This window comes from Ornithorhynchus anatinus, chromosome 1 (genome assembly GCF_004115215.2).
Source record: "Ornithorhynchus anatinus isolate Pmale09 chromosome 1, mOrnAna1.pri.v4, whole genome shotgun sequence".
In the NCBI taxonomy this organism is placed as follows: domain Eukaryota; kingdom Metazoa; phylum Chordata; class Mammalia; order Monotremata; family Ornithorhynchidae; genus Ornithorhynchus; species Ornithorhynchus anatinus.
In genome coordinates this window covers 70,723,144-70,746,385 of record NC_041728.1, presented here as the reverse complement: position 1 = coordinate 70,746,385, position 23,242 = coordinate 70,723,144, and the positions used below count along the sequence as shown (strand labels likewise).

Sequence of the window (23,242 nt, the reverse complement as noted above, 5' to 3'; positions counted from 1 at the left end):
CTATATGCTGCAGATTCTCTATAATGGCATGTTTGATGACGCCAGCCCTTTTTCCAGATTTTCCAGCGGTCCACAAAGCTTCTACTGAGACAGAAATAAATCTTCCAGTCTTCTAGGGAGAATAAGCTTCTCCTCACACCCTGGAACTCAGCTCAGGGTGGGGATTTCCTAGTCCGAGCAATAAAAGGCTGGTAAGACACCACCTCAAGACTTCAATACTTGATCTTAGAAAGACGCTTCCCCAAACACTTCGCCCCAGAGTTGTAACATCTAAGTTTTCTCACCTGAGATGTGAGTTTGGCTGGTCTCCAGCTCAGGCTGACAGAGTTTGAGCAACGATTCCTGAAAGGTCAGCTGCTGCTGGAAGTAGGACAATAGATCAGCCATCTGGCTGTCGTCGTCATTATCCTCAATACTGAAAGGCAAGGACAGAAGAGATCCAAAAGAATGGAACCTTTCAACCCCCTGGGAGGCAGCCAGTCAGTGGGTAAAGTGAGCCGGCTGAGGACGAGCTCAGTTCAAGGACACTGTTATTGGTCAATCAATTCAACAAGTCTGGGATGTCATCTGCCACTAATAAGCAATTTAATACTTCATCATTGTTATAAACTTTTGTCTTCCCCTTTCCAGTCTCCTCTCCGGTTGTAATTTTACTCTACAGGCTCCTGGAAATTCCCAGAGGCAAGACCTGAAACACTTCTTGATAATCCTGTGGAAGAAAAACTTTTAGATGCTTTAAGCCTTAATGGCTGGGCAGTAAGCAGTTTTACATGGGAGGGGCAGGAGATTAGAGAAGCAACCTGCAGCCTTTACGAGAACATTGATCAGCTCTTCAAACCACATTCAGAGCATCTGAAGCTGTCTTTGATGAAACCTTTATGGCAGATATTTATTCCTCTGGGCGGAATGGTGAGGGACTGGGGCCTTTTCCGACCCCTCCCAACCCTGAGAAGGGTTAATCCAAATCTTAACTGGTTCTTGGTCTGCCCCAAGCACTTAGTGAAAGAGCAAAACACTGCAAAACAACCAAGCAAGAAGACCATACTGGGAAAGTTATGTGAATTCTTTTAAAGACATTTCTCTAAAACTCAGGACTAGTTTTCATTAGAAAAAATGCTTCCAATTCAGGAAGCAAATGGAAAATGAAATTCTACAACTTGCCTGGGGAAGCTCATTTGGGCAGGGAAGGTGTCCACCACCACTGTATTGAACTCACCCAAGTGCTTAGTACAGTGCTCTGTACACAGTAAGCACTCAGTAAATACCACTGATTGAATACCATTGATAATGATGATTTTGGTTCTCCCTTCTTCAGACAAGAAGAGCAGATGCTTATCTGCTGCCCTGATCACCAGCTAGTGTGGCATGAATAAAAGACACCTGAGTTCATGACTCCATGCCTGATTTAAGCAGTTCTAGCTAGGGTGCCTTATGAAGAAAACATCTCCCAGGCATACCCATTCACTGATGTGTAGCTTTTTCTAAAGCAGATTATTTGGTAGCTGGGTTTTTTGAGGGAGAATTCTCTCATTTTCTTTCCTCGCCAGCCTTACCAGCAAACGTGACCCTGTGACTTTAGAGATAAGTTGCACAATCACTCCAGAATGCCCTGTTGCAAACAGGTTCAAATGTCTTTGGCCCTAAAACAAATTAAACTGTCCCGTCCTAGATCTACAAGTGGGATCTGTCTGATGCTGTGTGTTAATACACATCACCTGAAGTCCAGGACTAATTTGGTGGATAATTATTTCATTCAGTATTTACTGAGCATTCACTATATGCAGAGCTTTGTACTGAGTACTTGGGACAGTACAATACAACAATAAACAGACACATTCCCTGCCCATAACCACCTTACAGGCCGGAGACAGACATGAATGAAAAGATTTACTTTCTCTAAACACCATTCCAATTATGCCAGGCCTAATTTATTTCAGGCCACAGACCTAGGCTAAATAATATAGATGCATTAGTTGCACACCTTAAAAGTACTTTCAGGATGCAAACCCTTCATTATCCTTCTCTGCTTTCTGTTTCAAACGCGAAGATTTAAAAAGCTGTGCAGAATTCAAATTAATTCTTTAACTTTCTCTTTCTATTAGCTGGCTCATTAAAAAGAGTTTCAATTATCAGCCTGAAAAAATTAGAAAACATATGCTTAGGTTTCATGGCTGAGTGTGATCTTAACTTCCTGGCAGATTTATATGCCTCCACTAGGGAAGGAATCCACTAGATTTATATGCCTCCTGTTAGGGAAAATTACTGGATCTAAACATTAGTATTTGCACTATGGTGTTATACTGTGGAGTGTCGATGTGGCAGAGATGCTTAACTTCTCTGCTTCTATGGCTCACAGCAGATCAAATGATATACGCACTAGCTGTTTCCCACGCCATCACCTTCTGGAGACCGGGCGTACGTAATCTTGAACTCTATGTCAGGTACCAACTGCATGGCCCTTCGATAAAACTTGATGGCTGAAACGATAAAGTATAAATGGTTATTACGTGCCAAACATTATCATTCACTCTCCTCATCTTAAATTGGGCTAATAGCCGTTTCCAACCCGCATATAGAATTTCCCTTGCTTTACTATTTTTCCAAGAATAATAACTAACTCCAAAACCTCTGCAAGCCCAGGCTACCTAATAATAATAATGATGATGGTACTTGTTAAGCGCTTACTACGTATCGAACATTGTGCTAAGCACTGGGGTATTTATAAGCTAATTAGGTTGGACAGTCCCTGTCCCACATGGGGCTCAAATCCCATATAGCAACTGGACACAAATACTGGGATTCCAGAGGACATTTTCCCACCTTTATTTGGATCTTCCTTTTGTCCTATGTCAAAAATGCTATCAAACGGTGCTGCCAACCTAGGTCTTTAAACAGGACTTCTTAAGAAAATCTAAATTGTATACAGAAAATGCATATGAGTCCTGTGAAACCATTCCAGATTTCCATTTACTGTTCTTCTCCCCTAAGTACCACCATGGGTCAATCCAATCAACTGTATTTATTGAGTGCTTACTGTGAGCAGAGTACTGTATTCTCTTGGGAGAGCACAATAAAGCGGAGTTGGTGGACACATTCCCTGCCCATAAGGAGGTTAGAGCCTAGAGGAGAAGTCAACTTCACCCCTTTAGGACAAGAATGAGGGTGAGGGGGGTTGAGAAGACAGACATTATCCAAAATTTCTAGAGATTCTCACTTGAGTTTGGAATTCAATTTCAAAGTGCTGTTCTGCATATACCCAAGTCTATTTGTCAGCGGCTTTCCTCCCTATCTCAGCGTCCTAGCCCTAGGCTGCAGTGTTCTTTGAAGTGAACCAAAATGGCCTCGCTCATCAGAGCTCTGGCTTTAAGTCTTTCAAAGATACACTAGGTTTTAATAATAAACTTTCTAGAATCTACTAATGCTAATATAAGCAAATAATAATCAAATATAATCTCCAACAAATCATCCAATGACCACAACGGTTTTTCAGCAGCCGTTCAAGCGGAATTCATCTCAGCACTACACCTTACCTTCATAAAGAGCTCCGTTTTGTTCTTGTTCCACTGCTTTCAGGAACAGTTCTCTCGCCTTTAAAAAGATAAGAGACTCGGCTTTTGAAACCTGACGTTAAAAGCAAGTCAATATGGCAACAGCAACGCAAGACTTAAGGAGGAGAATTTGATGGGCAGGCGGTGGGTCTCCTTAGCAACGGCTGAGTCGGGGACACTGCCATTTCTGCTTCCCTTGAGTGAACTCCAGTGGCTGATGGGAAGAGCAAAAAAAACATGTGGTGAAGGAAACCCAGGAAAGAAGTGCAACTGTTCAATTCCAACCTGATGGTCTGGGAAACCACCCCTCGTTGGGACCGGACAGCAACTCGAAAAAGAAAACCTGAATTCATCCTATATACGTTCCGCTCAACTTCCAGCTTCCTCTCAAGAAAGAACAGTGGAGGCTCAAACTGAGAAATCGAGACTGGGAAGAACATGTCAAATGGATTCACGTCCAATGCAGAGGGATGGACTGTGAGCTACTCAATTTAGGGAGCCTGATTCCTTCCAGATCTCTGCAGAGGAGAGAATCTGAATGATCCCCAGCTGCTACCCTTCTGTCTCAGGGAAGGGTTAGCACTTAATATTTACCTTCTCCTCTTTCGCTAGTTCTTGCTTTCCTTTGGTATCCGCGGCCTTTCCTGGAGGCCCCCTTGCCGACGTTCTGCACGACCGCGTTTCCAAACCACTAGAGCTTACGCCTGGGGTAAGTTCAAACATCCACTGGGCTCGGAACATCTGGAGCTGTGCCTAAGACAAAAAAGTTTAATCATTTGTTATGAATATTTTGTAAAGTCACTAGTCAGTCATACCATCCTGGACCGATCTTTTCAAAATGACTGCTTTGCACCTCGGCCTACACCCAGACCTGCCAAAGAAAAGAGCGACAGCTGGCGAAAACAAGAACAAACGGTCAACCATTGATAAGGGCCAATTATTGCTAATGCCCAAAACCTGAAGCTCACTAATCAAGGAACTCACTCACGGATGAATTATCACACTTTTAAACCCCCAAAAGCAGGGGGAAGGGGAGTGGATGACATCATCAATCAAAGGTATTTGAGTGCTTGCTATGTGCAGAGCCCTGCAGTAAGCACTTGGGAAAGTAAAATACTATAAAGGTGGGAGAGGTGATACCAAACCATGATGTCTAATACACAATCAATCAATGGTATTTATTGAGTTCTTACTGTGTGCACAGCTCTGTACTAAGTACAAAGTATTGTACTAAGAGTCTATACATATGTTCCCAGGCCACAACCAGCTTAGACAAATTGGGTTCAACTGCCTGACTGAATCCAGCTGGGCCTTCAACACAACTGGAAGGACACCGTCTCCATTCAGATGGAGGATGTGAGCGATTCCAATGGATCCCAGGGAGTCGCCATCCAAATGAGGAGGGTCTCCAGCATCTCCTCCTTCCCTCCCAACACATCCAACACCAGGTCAGCAGCGTGGCTCACTGGAAAGAGCACGGGCTTTGGAGTCAGAGGTCATGGGTTCGAACCCCGGCTCTACCACTTGTCAGCTGTGTGACCTTGGGCAAGTCACTTAACTTCTCGGTGCCTCAGTTACCTCATCTGTAAAATGGGGATTAAGACTGTGAGCCCCACGTGGGACAACCTGATTGCCCTGTGTCTACCCCAGCGCTTAGAACAGTGCTCGGCACATAGTAAGCGCTTAACAAATACCAACATTACTATTATTAGGTCAGGCCACGCGTTTCCACTCCTCAAAGCACTATGGGATTTACTTGTAGTAGTAGTAGTAATAATAATAATTGTGGTGTTTGTTAAGTGCTTAATATGTACCGAGTACCAGGGTAACAGAGCCTGGGACTCACAGTCTAAGCAAGAGAAGGAACAGATATACAATCCCCATTTTACAGATGAGGAAACTGAGGACCAGAGAAGTGACATGTCCATGGTCACTACAGGCAAGTGGCAGAGTTGGGATTAGAACCCAGGTCCTCTGACTCCCAGGCCTGTGTTCTTTTCAATAGAACATGCTGCTTCTCACTGCTTTACATTTCTTGTACATGATTTTTATTACCAATTGTATTTATTGAGTGCTTACTGTATGCAGAACACTGTACTAAGTGCTCGGGAGAGTACAATATAACAGAGCTGTTCCTGGGTTAAGCTACACCGGTCAGAGAGGGTCTAAGTTTCTTGAGGCCAAGCACCATGTTTTTGTTTTTTCTTTAAAAGTTCTCCAAGGCACCCTGTTCATGCTAAGGTTATCTCTCTCGTAGTTTTTAAAAGAGATGAAAGAATTATTGTGCTTTGCCCAGACTTCAAGCTGATGACCAGAAAAAGGCAAATAGACAGAATGCCGAACTGCAAATAAACTACCAAGACTGGGTCAGCCTCTGCTACTCCAAGAAGTTTTTCAGTGATGAAACACGTACTCTTTAGCGCCTGCAAGGTACACCTTGTCATTTCTGCAAACAGGATCATTTTTCCTAGATAAGGGAATCCTCTCTGCAACTTCAAAAGAGGGGACTTTTATGGAATTTTTGTACCAATGAGTTACCTACACCTTTCCGAAGAGGATTTGCTCCCTCAAATTTTCCAAGTCCAGTAAAGAGACTCCTTTCTTTTTAAACTGGAAAGCTGGCTGGGCTTTAATCTGTGTGATCTCTTATCTCAAAAATGAATAGTAACAAAATGGCAAGAGAGCAGACACCATTTACCTGGAGATGTGAGGAAATGCTTGTTAGAAAATACAACAAATAAAATATTCCTTGTGGTATAAAACCACATCTGGGAATGTGGGTCAGCCTTTACATTTTGCAGAATCTACTTCCCTAATTCCCCAAATACCTGTCAGCTACCCTCAGGCTTGAATAACATTAGAAAAGCCATGCATATTAGGGTTAACCCACAAGTGTATGGCTTAGAAGAAATGAGACCTGATCTTTCAGGTGATGTTTTCTTGCATGAAATAATAATTACTATTTGTTACGCGTTTACTACGTGCCAGGCACTGTACAAGTGCTGGGGTGAATACAAATGGGCAATGGCACATTGGATTGGACTCAGTTCCTATCCTACACGGAGCTCACAATCTCAATCCCCATTTTGTAGATGAGGTAACTGAGGCCCAAAGAAGTGAAGTGACTTGCCTTAGGTCACACAGGAGACAAGTAGCAGAGCCAGGATTAGAACCCATGAACTTCTGACTCCCAGGCCCGGGCTCTATCTACATTATGCTGCTTCGATGTATGCTGGAATGCAATTAATGAATCCTAACCTGACCTATTGAGACTTTGGCACTATTATTATAGATTATCTCTTACCAATTCTTAAAACAATTGGAATGAGACATAACATGCAACATCAGAGAGATACCTGAAGATTTGCTTCAGCAGGACTTTCATCTTCATCATCTTCATCAGCTCTTACGGTATCAGAGCGACAATCTTCATCAGCTTCTGCCTGAGAGGGAAACAATTTCAAACGAGTCAGTATTTTCTATGAGGCGTAAGAATCTATGACAAGAAGTCAGCCAAGAGAACCAGACTCAAGCCCCAACTTGATCACTAGCCTACAGTGTGACCTTGGGTAAGTCACTTAACTCTGCTGGGCCTCAGTTTCCTCACTGTAAATTGAGGATGAGATAGACTGTGAGCCCAGTGTGGCACAGGGGAGGTATCAACTTCATATCACTATATTCATTCGACTGTATTTATTGAACGCTCACTGTGTGCACAGCACTCTACTAAGAGCTTGGAAAGTACAATTCAGCAACAACTAGAGACAATCTCTATCCAACAATGGGGTCACATTCTAGTCGGAGGGAGAGAGATAAAACAAAACAAAGCAATATATCTATATTTACCCTGGCACTTAGTACATAGTAAAAAGCAAGCACTTTATAACTGGCATAATCATTAGGCTATTGCTCGAACAGGTAAAAACATGTCGGATTCCATTTATAACCAGTCACATTAATACTATATTTTATTATCATCCTCAACAACTTCTTATGTCGATGAAGCCAGAGAAGCCTACCTGCCCCCCAGGAATGACATCGATGTCATAAAAAAGGAAGAAACTGAGAATCTGCCAATCGATTCCGTGCTGGTGGGAGCTGCTTTTCTGGCCAGCCTTAAAATATCTGAAACACGAAAGGCCTTTATTTTGCTTACCTGTCACCAGAGCCAATTCCCCAAGTCAAATGAAGGGAAAGGAATTTGACAGTGCAGCCCGTAAGGGCCTCTGGCTGGACCCCAAAAGTAGGATCGGTTGGGATGGAAACTACGCAAGAGCGTCACAGTGCCCAGCGTTACAATGGAGAAGGGCTGGAAGGGCTTTGTGGTTGAGATGCAGACCTTGGCCTCTCAAACTGCCAAAAAGTTAGGCTCTCCACGTACTGGCATTATCACCAGGCACAGTTCTGAAAGCAACTCCTCCAATAGCTCAAAACTAAAGGACAGAACTCCCCCCCCACCCACCCCCGGCATTGATATGGTATTTGTTATGTACTTACGATGTGCCAAGCACTGTACTGAGCGATTTTTCTAATGCTATTTGAAAAGCACTTACTATGTGTCGAACACTGTTCTAAGCACTGGGGTAGGAACGAGTCAATCAGGTCGGACGCAGTCGCCGCCCCACATGGGGCTAACGGTCTACGATGGAGGGCAAGGAATTTAATCCCCATTTTACAGTTGAGGAAACTGAGGCACAGAGAAATTAAGGGACTTGCCCAGGGTCACACAACAAGCAACTGGTACAGCCGGCATGAGAACCCAGGTCCTTTGACTCCCAGGCCGCAGCTCGTTCCACTGGACCACGCTGCTTCTCCCTCTCTAGGTAAGACGCGGTATATGGAGCTCAGACACGGTTCCTGTCCTAAATGCAGCTCTCGGTCTAAGTAGGAGGAAGAAAGGGTATTTTATTCCCATTTTCCAGATAAGGAATCGGAAGCGCAGTAGGCAAGGTCACCCAGCAGGCTAGTGGCAGAGTTGGGATTAGAAACCCCTGATCCTCTGACTCTTTCCACTAGGGCACACTGCTTAGACACCCCAACCTTCACTCCCAAGCCCATCGGGGGGAGGACTGGGGTGGTGGGGAGGGGGGCGTGGAGGGAGAGAGAAAGCAGCTGAAAGGGACACCCTGTGAGATTCAGCTGGGTTTAAGCCTTGCGTGTGTGTGTGTGTGTGTGCTACTCCAGAAGAGCAAGAGGAACTTTCTTAATATTTGATTTGGACACCAGGCCACTGTGGCAATACTTTGTTCCCTTTCTCTATGGCCCTTTAACATCAGGTGACTGTACCACGGTCTTGTCACCAGTCATGCCAACGGCTCACGGCAACATCTGCTTCAAAACACAGCAGTGATGCCTAGAGATAGGCAGAAAATTACCCGACGATTCCAAAATATCCCTGGGCTCCTTTTCGGATCCTCCTTGAAGCTTGCTACTCTGGGCCTCCTCACAGCTCTCGCCAACCAATCTTTCAGTGCTCTGAGCAAAACTACCCTTGCATAGCTGCAGCCTAAATTCTCCCAACCTGAAGCCTACTCTTCTGCTTCGTTTCCACAGGCGAAGCCCACCGGGTAAACTCCACTGGCCAAGCGCCTGGAAACCATGCTGCTTCCTGTCAGAACCTGACTTTGTCTCTCCATTTCACCATCGGTTGGGAACCGCTGCCAAATTACGACTGTAAGTAGGTCGCGGAATCACCTTCTCTGGACATATTTAAACAGAATTCCTTCTTTTCCCACCAAACCTTGTCCTCCCCCCGATTTCCCATCACTGTAGACGGCACCACTACCCCTGTCTCACGAGCCCTTAATCTTGGCATTATCCTCGACTCACCTCCCTCGTTCAACCCACGTATTCAATCTGTGACTAAATCCTGCCGCTTCGACTTTCGCAACATCGCTAAAATCCGCCCTTTCCTCTCCAACCAAACTGCTACCGTGTTAATCCAAACACTTCTCCTCTCCTGCCTTGATTACTTTAACAATTTCCTTGCTGAGCTCCCTGCCTCCCTTCTCTCCCCGCTCCGGACCGTACTTCAAGCCGCTTCCTGGACCGTTTTTCTACGGAAGCATTCAGGCCGTGTTTCCCCACTCCTCAAGAACCTCTGGTGGTTGCCCACCCACCTCGGCAAACAGAAACTCCTTACCACGGGTTTTAACACACTCAATCACCTTGCCCCTTCCTACCTCACCTCGCTATTCTCCTACTACAAGGAGAGGTGCAGTGAGAAGGTTTGCGTTACGGGAGTGAAGTGTGCGGGCTGGGTTGTAGTAGGAGAGTAGCGAGATGAGGTAGGAGGGAGCAAGGTGACCGCTCCACGCATCGCTTACTCCACGTACCACTTACTAAGAACCTGTAAACATCTAAAAATCAGAAAAATCAGAAATAATGACGTTTATTCAGCAATTACTACTATGGGCTAACCACAGGGGTAGATTCATGCTTAGGAGATAGGACGAAAAATCCTATCCCACACGGGCCTCGGAGTCAGGTACCTTATCCCCATTTTACGAAGAAGAAACTGAGGCCCTGAGAGGTTAGTGACTTACCCGGGGTCACGCAGTAGGCCAATGACAGAGCTGGGTTTCAAACCCTAGTCTCTCGACTCCCTGACTTATGCTCTTCCCACAGGGCGGTGCTGCCTCCATGTCCACTGGTATAGTTCATCACGAATATTCGCATCTCTTGGGTTTTCATGTAATTGCACTTGGGTCTGTCCGAGGCAGAGATTCGCATTTCTCTACAACAGGGAAAACAGCTCTGCTTCCTGATGACTAGTTCAGTGCCCAGCAGAGAGTGGGCGCATTTATTAATGTCGGTGTTGATGTTGAAAAATTGTCTACTCGAGCCCCGCTTTAATTGTATACTTACATTTTGATATACGACCCAAATTCTAAGCTTATTGTAAACACCCACGTACTATATCGCGGCAGACTCGAATGAGGTTTTTTTTTTAAGTTTACCTTAGGGTGTAGAAGGTCAGTGTATCCCAAGTAGCCAAAATTTGCTAATTCAGTTATAGTTTCATAGAGCAAAGGGGAATCGTACGACTTTTGGTGAAACCACAGTTTAGTACGACTAGCTCTGAAGGTGAAGTTTCTGGGACGATTTTGAAGAATGTCTGTTTACAGAAACCGGCAGGACATTCGCAGAATAAGTTTGCATCTGCACAGACCTTTTCATTTGATCGCGATCTGCACAGCCGCACTGCAAGTCAACATTATGTAAGGCCGGTTTCATTTCCTGACCGCTATCGCCGCTGACCAGACTCTAGAAATAGCTGCCACCCCTCGTCAGCATAAACACCGCCCGACACCTTATCCGGGGACCCCTGTGAGTTCCCTGAAAAGCTGAAGCTTGTTCGCTGGGGAAATGCCCTGCAGTTCTCAAACGCTTCTGCCGTTACTGGCTTTTCACGCGCGCGCTGAACAAATGCAAGTTACGAGAGAGTCGTAAAGTATATCTGGTTGCTGCTATAACTAACGGGAAATCCTTTTTAGCTTTCTAGCTAGACGGCAGTAGGGTATCAATTATAATCATCATGGCACTTGTTAATTGCTTACTAGAGGCCAGGCACTGTTCTAAGCGCTGGGGTACGTGGAAGTTAATCAGGTTGGACACAATGTTAACCTGATGCGTTATCCATCTGGCTCCTAAGACCTTGACTTTTCACCAAGCCTTCTCGGACTAAGCTCTCCTCTCTCCACCCTATTTAAGCACTTGCTATGTGCCAAGCACTGTTCTAAGCGCTGGGGTAGATACAAGGTCATCAGGTTGTCCCACGTGGGGCTCACAGTCTAAATCCACGATTTAAAGATGGGGTAACAGACACAGAGAAGTCAAGTGACTTGTCCAAGGTCACACAGCCAATAAGTGGCAGAGCCAGAATTAGAACCCACGACCTCTGACTCCGAAGCCCGCGCTCTTTCCACTAAGGCACGCTGCTTCTCTGACAGCACCCGGGGCCTGGGAGCCAGAAGGACCTGGGTTCTAATCCCGCCTCCGCCACTCGCCTGCTGTGCGACCTTGGGCAACTCCCTTCACTTCTCTGGGCCTCAGTTCCCTCATCCTTAAAATGGGGATGGAGACCGTGAGCCCCAAGTGGGACAGGGGACTGTGTCCAACCTGATCACCTTGTGTCTCCACCAGCGCTTAGAACAGTGCTTGGCACATAGTAAGTGCTTAACAAATACCATCATTATTATTATTACAAAATGGGGATGATGACTGTGAGCCCCACGTGAGACGTGATGACCTCGTATCCCTCCCCAGCGCTTAGAACAGTGCCTGGCATATAGTAAGCGCTTAACAAATACCATCATTATTATTACAAAATGGGGATGAAGACTGTGAGCCCCACGCGGGACCACCTGATAACCTCATATCCCCCCCAGTGCTTAGAACAGTGCTTGGCACATAGGAAAAGCTTAACAAATATCATTATTATTATTACCAAATATCATTATTATTATTATTACTAACAAATATCATCATTATTAACAAATACCATCATTATTAACAAGTATCATCATCATTATTATTAATAACAAATACCATCATTATTATTAACAAATACTGTCATTATTGTTATTATTACTATTATATATGATACTATGATGGTATTTGTTAAGCACTTACTATGTGCAAAGCACTGTTCTAAGTGCTGGGGGGATACAGGGTCATCAGATTGTCCCATGTGGGGCTCAGTTTAAATCCCCATTTTACAGATGAGGTCACTGAGGCCCAGAGAAGTGAAGTGACTTGCCCAAAGTCACACAGCAGGCAAGCAGCAGAGCTGGGATTAAAACTCATGACCTCTGACTCCCCAGCCCGGGTTCTTTCCATTGAGCCCCATACCATCATCATTATTAATAAATACCATCATTATTATTAACAAGTACCATCATCATTATTAACAAATATCATCGTTACTATCAACAAATACCATTAACAGATATCATCATCATTAACAAATACCATCATTATTATTATTAGCAAATACCATCATTATTATTAAAAGTACCATCATCATTATTAAAAAATATCATCGTTATTATGAACAAATGCCATTATTAACAACAAATATCGTCATTATGATTAACAAATACCATCATTATTAAAAGTACCATCATCATTATTTAAAAATATCATTATTATCCACACATATTATTAACAAATATCATCATTATTATTAACAAATATCATTATGATTAACAAATACCATCATTATTTAAAGTACCATCATCACTATTAAAAAAATCATCGTTGTTATTAACAAATACCATTATTATAAACAAATATCATTATTATCAACACATATCGCCATTATGATTAACAAATACCATCATTATTATTATTAAGACCATCATCATTATGATTAACAAATACCATCATTGTTATTATTAAGTACTATTATTGTTATTAAGTACCATCATTATTATGATTAACAAATACCATTCTTATTAAGCACCATCATTATTATGATTAACAAATACCACCATTATTATTATTAAGCACCATCATTATTATGATTAACAAATACCATCATTATTATCAAGTATCATCATTATTATTATCAAGTACCATCATTATTGTGATTAACAAAACCATCATTATTTTGATTAACGAATACCATCATTATCATTATTACTAAGGACCATCATTATGATGATTAACAAATACCACCATTATTATTACTAAGGACCACCATTATGATGATTAACAAATACCATCATTACTATTAAGCACCATCATTATGATGATTAACAAATACCACCATTATTATTACTAAGGACCACCATTATGATGATCAACAAATACCATCATTACTATTAAGCACCATCATTATGATGATTAACAAATACCACCATTATTATTACTAAGGACCACCATTATGATGATCAACAAATACCATCATTACTATTAAGAACCATCATTATGATGATTAACAAATACCACCATTATTATTACTAAGGACCACCATTATTATGATCAACAAATACCATCATTACTATTAAGAACCATCATTATGATGATTAACAAATACCACCATTATTATTACTAAGGACCACCATTATGATGATTAACAAATACCATCAATAGCATTATGATGGGGGAGGACGGAGGCCGGGGGCCCGTGACCCCTGACCTCCCCCTCCCCCCCCGTGGAGGACGCATGCGCGCGCCCCTTCTCTCGCTCTCTCTCCCCCCCCCCCTCCCGGCGCCTGCGCACTGGCGCCCGAGCCGAGGCCGCCCCTCCCCCCTTACCATGGCGGCGGGGCGGGCGTCCGGGGGGCTTCCCCCTGCCCCTCCCCCCCCGGCCGGGGGGGGAGGCCGTCGGTGTATCCTCTCCCAGTCCCTGCGGGCGGGGCTTAGCAGAGTTCTCGGTCGGAGAAGCGCACCAGGCAGCGGCAGTAACTGCGAGCCCGGCGTACGGCGGCCATCTTCCCAGAGCGGCGAGCCACGGGGACGGGCGCGGGGACCCGACGGCGCCGGGGCACGGGAGGCGAGGGGAGGCGAGACGACACCAGGGGGGCGGGGACGGAGCGCCCGCCGCCACCAGCGAGACGGGGGCCGGACGCCGGCTAGAGCGGCCCGCCCGCGCGACACGTGACCCGGCCTGCCGCGCAGGCGCAGGGCGGGGGAGGGCGGGGGAGAGAGAGGCCCGCGAAGGGGAGGCCGCGAGGCATGCTGGGAAGAGCGCGGGACTGGCCCTCGGGGGGGGGGCAACTGTTCTAGTCATTCCTTCATTCATTCATTCAGGAGTATTGATTGAGCGCCTACTGGGTGCAGAGCGCTGCCCTAAGCGCTTGGAAGGGACAGTTGGGCACCAGAGAGACCATCCCTGCCCAACAACGGGCTCACAGTCTAAATAGGGGAGACAGAAAAGCAAAACAAGTAGACAGGCAACAGTGCCATCATTCATTCATTCATTCAGGAGTATTGATTGAGCACCTACTGGGTGCAGAGCACTGCCCTAAGCACTTGGAAGGGACAGTTGGGCACCAGAGAGACCATCCCTGCCCAACAATAGGCTCACAGTCTAAAAAGGGGAGACAGAAAAGCAAAACAAGTAGACAGGCATCAGTGCCATCGTTCATTCATTCAGGAGTATTGATTGAGCACTTGCTGGGTGCAGAGCACTGCCCTAAGCGCTTGGAAGGGGCAGTTGGGCACCAAAGAGACCATCCCTGCCCAACAACGGGCTCACAGTCTAAATAGGGGAGACAGAAAAGCAAAACAAGTAGACAGGCATCAGTGCCATCATTCATTCATTCATTCAGGAGTATTGATTGAGAGCTTACTGGGTGCAGAGCACTGCCCTAAGTACTTGGAAGGGACAGTTGGGCACCAGAGAGACCATCCCTGCCCAACAACAGGCTCACAGTCTAAAAGGGGAGTCAGCAAAGCAAAACTAAAGTAGACAGGCATCAATGCCATCTGTCACTCATTCATTCAATCGTATTGATTGAGCGCTTACTGTGTGCAGAACACTGCCCTAAGCGCTTGGAATGTACAATTGGGCACCAGAAAGGCAATCCCTGCCCAACAACGGGCTCACAGCCTAGAAGGGGGTGACAGACAACAAAACAAGTAGACAGGCATCAATACCATCGTTCATTCATTCAGGCATATTGATTGAGCGCTTACTGTGTGCAGAGCACTCTACTAAGCACTTGGAATGTACATTTGGGCAACAGAGAAAGACAGTCCCTACCCAACAACGGGCTCACAGTCTAAACAGGGGAGACAGACAACAAAACTAAAGTAGACAGGCATCAACGCCATCAGTCATTTATTCATTCAACCGTATTGATTGAGCACTTACTGTGTGCAGAGCACTGCCCTAAGCACTTGGAATGTACAGTTGGGCACCAGGAGAGGCAATCCCTGCCAAACAATGGGCTCACTGTGTAGAAGGGGGAGACACGCAACAAAACAAGTAGACAGGCATCAATACCATCATTCAGTCAGTCAGTCGTATTGATTGAGCGCTTACTGTGTGCAGAGCACTGCCCTAAGCGCTTGGAATGGACAATTAGGCAACAGATTGAGACAATCCCTGCCCAGTGACGGGCTCACAGTCTAAACGGGGGAGACAGACAACAAAACAAGTAAAAAGGCACCATGACTGGAATTAATAATAATAATAATTGTGGGATTTGTGAAGTGATCACTACGTGCCAGTCACTGTCCTAAGTGCTGGGGTGGAAAGAGAAGCAGCTTTGCTTAGTGACAAGAGCCCAGGCTTGGGAGTCAGCGGTCATGGATTCTAATTCTGGCTCTGCCATTTGTCTGCTGTGTGACCTTGGTTAAGTCACACTTAACTTCTCTGGGCCTCAGTTGCCTCATCTGGAAAATGGGGATGTAGGCTGTGAGCCCCACGTGGCACAACCTGATTACCTTGTCTCTACCCCAGCGCTTAGAACAGTGCTTGGCACATAGTAACCCCTTAACAAATACCATAATTATTATTATTACAAGCAAATCGGGTTGGACACAGTCCCTATCCCACGTGGGACTCCCAGTCATTCATTCTTTCAGTCATATGCGTTTACTGTGTGCAGAGTGCTGTACTAAGCCCTTGGAAAGTACAATTACTTAACCCCCCTTTTACAAAAGAGGTAACTGAGGTGCAGAGGAGTGAAGTGACTTGCCCAAGTCCACACAGCAGACAAGTGGCAGGGCCTGGATTAGAGGCCATGACCTCCGCACGAAACAAAAACTTCTCACTCTAGGCTTCAAGGCTCTCCATCACCTTGCCCCCTCCTACCTCTCCTCCCTTCTCTCTTTCCACCGCCCACCCCGCACGCTCCGCTCCTCTGCCGCCCACCTCCTCGCCGTCCCCCGTTCTCACCTATTCCGCCGTCGACTCCTGGGCCACGTCCTCCCGCGGTCCCGAAACGCCCTCCCTCCTCACCTCCGCCAAATTGATTCTCTTCCCCTCTTCAAAACCCTACTTAAAACTCACCTCCTCCAAGAGGCCTTCCCAGACTGAGCTCCTCTTCTCCCTCTACTCCCTCTACCACCCCCCCTTCACCTCTCCGCAGCTTAACCCTCTTTTCCCCCCATTTCCCTCTGCTCCTCCCCCTCTCCCTTCCCAAACCCTCAGCACTGTACTCATCCGCTCAACTGTATATATTTTCATTACTCTATTTATTTTGCTAATGAGATGTACATCACCTTGATTCTATTTATTTGCTATTGTTTTAATGAGATGTTCATCCTCTTGATTCTATTTATTGCTATTGTTTTTGCCTGTCTCCCCCAATTAGACTGTAAGCCCGTCAAAGGGCAGGGACTGTCTCTGTTACTGATTTGTACATGCCAAGTGCTTAGTAGAGTGGTCTGCACATAGTAAGCGCTCAATAAATACTATTGAATGAATGACCTTCTGACTCCCAGGACTGTGTTCTATCCACTAGGCCATGCTGCAGTATTGTACTTTCCCAAGCGCTTAGTACAGTGCTCTTCACACAGTAAGCACTCGATAAATACAACTGAATGAATGAATAGCTCCACCACTGGTCTGCTGTGTGACTTTGAAGTCACTTCACCTCTCTGGGCCTCAGTTACTTCATCTGTAAAATGGGGATTGAGACTGTGAGCCCCAAGTGGGACAAGGGACTGTGTCCAACCTGATTACTTTGTATCCACCCCAACACTCAGTACAGGGTCCGGCACGTAGTAAGTACAAGAGTAAACTAGACTGGAAGCTCGTTGTGGACAAGGAATGTGCCTGTTTATTGTTGCATTGTGCTCTCCCGAGTGCTTAGTATAATGCTCTGCCCACAGTAAGCGCTCAATAAAGTCGATTGACTGGCAAATATTTTTAATACTTTTGGGGAGCAACTGGGAAGGGGGAAATGGAAAAGAGGAGGGAAAACGAGAGGAGTGGAAGAGGACGAGGGGAAGGGAAAGGGGTCAAAGAGGGAGTAATAGTTGTAGAAATGGGTTTTATTGAGGAACGAGTGACTGTGTGCAGAGCACTGTACTAAGCAGTTGGGAGAGTACAGTACAACAGAGTTGGTAGACCCATTCCCTGCTCACAACAAGCTGATCAACCAGTTGCAAAGCACTCTACTAAAGGCTGGGAAGAGTATAACAGAAGTCCAAGCCATGGTCCCTGCTGGAAAGGAGTTTGCACTCAGAAGGGAAAAACAGATATTAAAATATTTGCAAATAGAGTGAGAATAATTGAATGGAAAACTGAGGATCCATATTAGACGAGGGTTAAGATTGGGTATGAATAAATATGTAAGTGCCAGGAGCGGTTGCTGGGTTGATTGTTAATTGAGGATGGGTTTCTGGGCCCCATCTGATTCTCTTGTTTCTACCCCAGAATTTTGCCAATAGTTAGTCCTTGATAAATGACATTATTATTATAATAATAACAATGTTGGTATTTGTTAAGCGCTTACTATGTGCAGAGCACTGTTCGAAGCGCTGGGGGAGATACAGGGGAATATGTTGGTATTTGTTAAGCGCTTACTAGGTGCAGAGCACTGTTCTAAGCACTGGGGTAGATACAGGGGAATATATTGGTATTTGTTAAGCGCTTACTATGTGCAGAGCACTGTTCTGAGCGCTGGGGTAGATACAGGTTGTCCCTCATGTCCCTCAGGTTGTTCCCCATTTTCCAGATGAGGTAACTGAGGCACAGAGAAGTAAAGTGGCTTGCCCATAGTCACACAGCTGACAAGTGGTAGAGCCGGGATTCGAACCCCTGACCTCTGGCTCCCCAGCCCGGGCTCTTTCCACTGAGCCACGCTGCACTAAAGAAAGATGAGCTGAACCTTTTAATCCTCATCAAATGCTAGTATAGGGTAAGTGCTTTTGATTTCTCGTTTTCAACAACTGTTTCGAACTCAACGGACCGAACGCTTTATTTGGGAAAGGGTCAAATTGTTGGAGTATGGGGTTGACAGAGGACTGAAAATTGAGAAGCTTAATGAAACACGCTCAGCTTCGTGATTTACAATTGCGGTGTCAATCAAAATGGCCCATTCATTCATTCAATAGTATTTATTGAGCGCGTACTATGTGCAGAGCACTGTACTAAGCGCTTGGAACATACAGAGAAGCAGCGTGGCTCAGTGGAAAGAGCACGGGCTTTGGAGTCAGAGGTCATGGGTTCGAATCCCGGCTCGGCCACTTGTCAGCTGTGTGACTTTGGGCAAGTCACTTCACTTCTCGGTGCCTCAGTTCCCTCATCTGTCAAATGGGGATTAAGACTGTGAGCCCCACGTGGGACAACCTGATTCCCCTGTGTCTACCCCAGCGCTTAGAACAGTGCTCGGCACATAGTAAGCGCTTAACAAATACCAACATTATTATTATTATTATTATTATTATTACAATTTGGCAACAGATAGAGACCATTCCTGCTCAATGACAGGCTAACAGTCTAATCGGGGGAGACGGACGGCAGAGCAAAACAGAATGAAACAAAAACAAGACAACATTATCACGATAAATAGAATCGAGGGGATGTACATCTCATTAACAAAATTAATAGGGTAATGAATAATAGATACAAAAGAGCACAGTCCCACTACTCTTGGGTGGAGTAGGATAGAACTCAAAGATGGAAAGCAGAATAGCGTGTGGTGGATAGGTCCTGTTTACTGGTTGGAGGGAGGTTGTGGGGCAATACTTAGTTCCACATCACTGCCTAACTTTCCAATTTGGGGGCCGTTTCTATTTTTTATGATACTTGTTAAGCGCTTACCGTGTGTCGAGTGCTGCTGTAAACACCGGGGTGGATATAAGTTAATCAGGTTGGACAGAGTCCCTGTCACTTTCATTCATTCAGTCCTATTTACTGAGTGATTACTGTGTGCAAAGCACTGGACTAAGAGCTTGGGAGAGCACAACTCTAGCGCTTAGAACAGTGCTTGGCACATAGTAAGCGCTTAATAAATACTATTATTATTATTAATATAGCAACAAACAGGTGCATTCCTGCACACAGTGAACTTGCAGTCTAGAGGGGGAGACAGACATTAATCCCCCTTTCTCTCTGCTCCTCCCCCTTCCCTCAGCACTGTGCTCCCCTACTCATTTGTATATATTTTTATTATCCTATTTATTTTGTTAATGAGATGTCCATCCCCTTGATTCTATTTATTGCTATCGTTTTTGTCTGTCTGCCCCGATTGGACTGTAAGCCCGTCAACGGGCAGGGATTGTCTCTATCTGTTGCCCAATTGTACATTCCAAGCGCTTAGTACAGTGCTCTGCACATAGTAAGCGCTCAATAAATACTACTGAATGAAAATAAATACTAGTGAATATAAATAAATAAATTACAGATGTAATCCTATGTGCTGTGGGGATGAGAGGGAGGATGAATGAAGGAGAAAATAAGAGCGGCACAGAAGGGAGTGGGAGAAGAGGAGAGGAGGGCTTAGTCAGGGAAGGCTTCTTGGAGGAACCCCAGATGGAAGGAAGGTGTACAAATAGGGGGAGTGGGATTTAATCCCCATTCCAAGGTCGCACAGCAGACAAGTGGCAGAGCTGGGATCAGAACCCAGTTCCTCTGACTCCCAGGCCTGTGGTCTTTCCACTAGGCCACGCTGCTTCCCACGTCTGGGGGAAGAGGGTTCACTTCCTACGAAAACGGAACCCCCCCCAGTCTCCATGATTCCTCAGGCGTGTATTAAACCCTTGGCCTCTTGCAGACCACAGCAGTTTTTTATAGGTGGTGATTATATTTTATTAAAAACACACCCACTGCCGTAAGGCTTCTGAACCTCCGGATTAAAATATAACTACAATATTAGACCGTAAGCCCGTCAAACGGCAGGGACCGTCTCTATCTGTTGCCGACTTGTTCATTCCAAGCGCTTAGTACAGTGCTCTGCACATAGTGAGCGCTCAATAAATACTATTGAATGAATGAAAGTAGTCCAGCTAACTACTCCCCTAAGAAAAAGTCAGACTCTGGCGTTCGTAACCTGGTCTCCAAGGTCAAGGAGATGAGTGAACCCAAATATCCTGGTCCTGGGGGATGGACTTCTCCATTTTATCGGAATGTCCTTTTCTCTTTGCACTGACAGAACTTTCATTCCCTCACTTGACTGTGGCCTCTTGGGAATAATAATGTATTTGTTAAGCGCTTACTATGTGCAGAGCACTGTTCTAAGCGCTGGGGTAGATACAGGGTCATCAGGTTGTCCCACGTGGGGTTCACAGTCTTCATCCCCATTTTCCAGATGAGGTCACTGAGGCCCAGAGGAGTGAAGTGACTTGCCCACAGTCACCCAGCTGGCAAGCGGCAGAGCGGGGATTCGAACCCATGACCTCCGACTCCCAAGCCCGGGCTCTTTCCACTGAGCCACTCTGCCTCTCATTATCAGGTCTCTACCCTCAGTGCTTAATCAGCACAGTGTCTTGTCTTATGCCGTCGAGTCGTGTCCGACGCGTGGCGACACCGTGGACGCGGCTCTTCCATAAAGCCCCGCCTCTGCAATCGTTCTGGTCGTGTATCCAGACCGGATAGCTGCTCGTGTATCCGGTCGTGAAGAGAAGCAGCGTGGCTCAGTGGCAAGAGCCCGGGCTTGGGAGGCAGAGGTCATGGGTTCGAATCCCGGCTCCGCCACTTGTCAGCTGTGTGACTGTGGGCAAATCACTTAGCTTCTCTGGGCCTCAGTTACCTCATCTGTCAAATGGGGATTAAGACTGTGAGCCTCACGTGGGACGACCTGATTACCCTGTACCTCCCCCAGCGCTTAGAACAGTGCTCTGCACATAGTAAGCGCTTCACAAATACCAACATTATTAGGTCATGGGTTCGAATGCCGGCTCTGCCACTTGTCAGCTGTTTGACTCTGGGCAAGCCACTTCACTTCTCTGGGCCTCAGTTCCGTCATCTTTAAAATGGGGATGAAGACTGTGAGCCTCACGTGGGACCACTTGTTGACCCTGTATCTCCCCCAGCGCTTAGGACAGTGCTCCGCACATAGGAAGCGCTTAACAAATACCAACATTATTATGATCCACAGAGTTTTCTTGGTAAAATACAGAAGTGGTTGACCACCGCCTCCTTCCCCGCAGTAAACTTGTCTCCGCCCTCGACTCTCTCCCGAGCCGTTGCCGCCCGGCACGGGGGAGTTTTGACTTGTGGCAGATTCCTTCCACTCGCTAGCCACTGGCCAAGCTAGGAACGGAAGGGGAAGGCCTCTGCTTGACTCTCCCTCCTGTAGCTGGGACTGGTAGAGGACGGGAAAGGCTCCAGGTGCGAGCCCCAGCGGGGAAGCACATTATAAGCCCTTCCTTAATAATGCCGTTAACATCATTATCGGGTCAAGACGCATGCACGTCCTCTCCTCTCCAAGTGAGTTGGCTACTGGACTTAGATCGGACTGGGACAGAGGTCAGCTGCCAGTCACGCCTCCTTTCTGAGAGGGGGGCACCGGACTTCTGCGGCTCTTCTCTCCTTAATAATAAAGTTGGTATTTGCTAAGCGCTTACTCTGTGCAGAGCACCGTTCTAAGCGCTGCGGGAGATACAGGGCAATCGGGTTGTCCCACGTACGGCTCACAGTCTTAATCCCCATTTTACAGATGAGGTCACTGAGGCACGGACAAGTTAAGTGACTTAATAATAATAACAATAATGTTGGTATTTGTTAAGCGCTTACTATGTGCTGAGCACTGTTCTAAGCGCTGGGGTAGACACAGGGGAATCAGGTTGTCCCACGTGGGGCTCACAGTCTTAATCCCCATTTTACAGATGAGGTAACTGAGGCACAGAGAAGTTAAGTGACTTAATAATAATACTAATGGTGGTATTTCTTAAGCGCTTGCTAGGTGCAGAGCACTGTTCTAAGCGCTGGGGGAGATCCAGGGCGATCAGGTTGTCCCACGTAAGGCTCACAGTCTTAACCCCCATTTGACAGATGAGGTAACTGAGGCACAGAGAAGTGAAGTGACTTGCCCAGAGTCACACAGCTGACAAGTGGCAGAGCGGAATTCCAGCCCATGACCTCTGACTCCCAATAATAACGTTGGTATTTGTTAAGCGCTTACTAGGTGCAGAGCACTGTTCTAAGCGCTGGGGTAGATACAGGGTAATCAGGTCGTCCCACATGAGACTCACAGACTTCATCCCCATTTTACAGATGAGGTCACTGAGGCCCAGAGAAGCGAAGTGACTTGCCCACAGTCACACAGCTGACAGGTGGCAGAGCTCCCAAGCCCGGGCTTTTCCCACTGAGCCACGCCAAGTCCTTGCTCTTTCCACTGAGCCACGCTGCTTCTCCTTGGCCTTGTCCTAGGCCAAGGACACCCCCTCCCAGCCCCACAGCACTTACGTACTTGTCTGTAACTTTATTTACTGGTCCTGAGGTCTGTCTCCTCCCTTCTAGACTGTAACCTCGTTGCAGGCGGGGAAGTAGACCGTAAGCCCGTCAAAGGGCAGGGATTGTCTCTATCTGTTACCGATTTGTCCATTCCAAGCGCTTAGTACAGTGCTCTGCACCTAGTAAGCGCTCAATAAATACTATTGAATGAATGAATGTCACTCTTTATTGTTGTAATAATAATAATAATAATGTTGGTATTTGTTAAGCGCTTACTAGGTGCCGAGCACTGTTCTAAGCGCTGGGGGAGACACGGGGGAATCAGGTTGTCCCACATGGGGCTCACAGTCTTAATCCCCATTTTACAGAGGAGGTCACTGAGGCCCAGAGAAGT

The 23,242-nt window shown here is 46.0% G+C and overlaps 1 protein-coding gene across 3 annotated transcripts in view; it reads right to left on the bottom strand.

Annotated features, from left to right (window-relative positions):
* The window catches only part of FBXO9 (F-box protein 9), a 29,381-nt gene extending 15,343 nt beyond the window's left edge, over positions 1-14,038 (bottom strand). The window contains exons 1-6 of one of the 3 annotated variants that reach the window (XM_029061572.2): positions 13,812-14,038; positions 6,905-6,991; positions 4,143-4,301; positions 3,531-3,588; positions 2,378-2,477; positions 285-415 (exon numbers count right to left, since the gene is read on the bottom strand). In XM_029061572.2, the coding sequence (XP_028917405.1) occupies positions 285-415; positions 2,378-2,477; positions 3,531-3,588; positions 4,143-4,301; positions 6,905-6,991; positions 13,812-13,814 (538 nt within the window). In that variant the 5' untranslated portion in view covers positions 13,815-14,038. Of the gene's footprint in view, positions 1-284; positions 416-2,377; positions 2,478-3,530; positions 3,589-4,142; positions 4,302-6,904; positions 6,992-7,567; positions 7,650-10,093; positions 11,257-13,811 lie in introns of those variants that run through there. The other 2 variants (XM_007667469.4, XM_029061580.2) reach the window with 2 other exon arrangements.
* Positions 14,039-23,242: the final 9,204 nt, after the last annotated feature.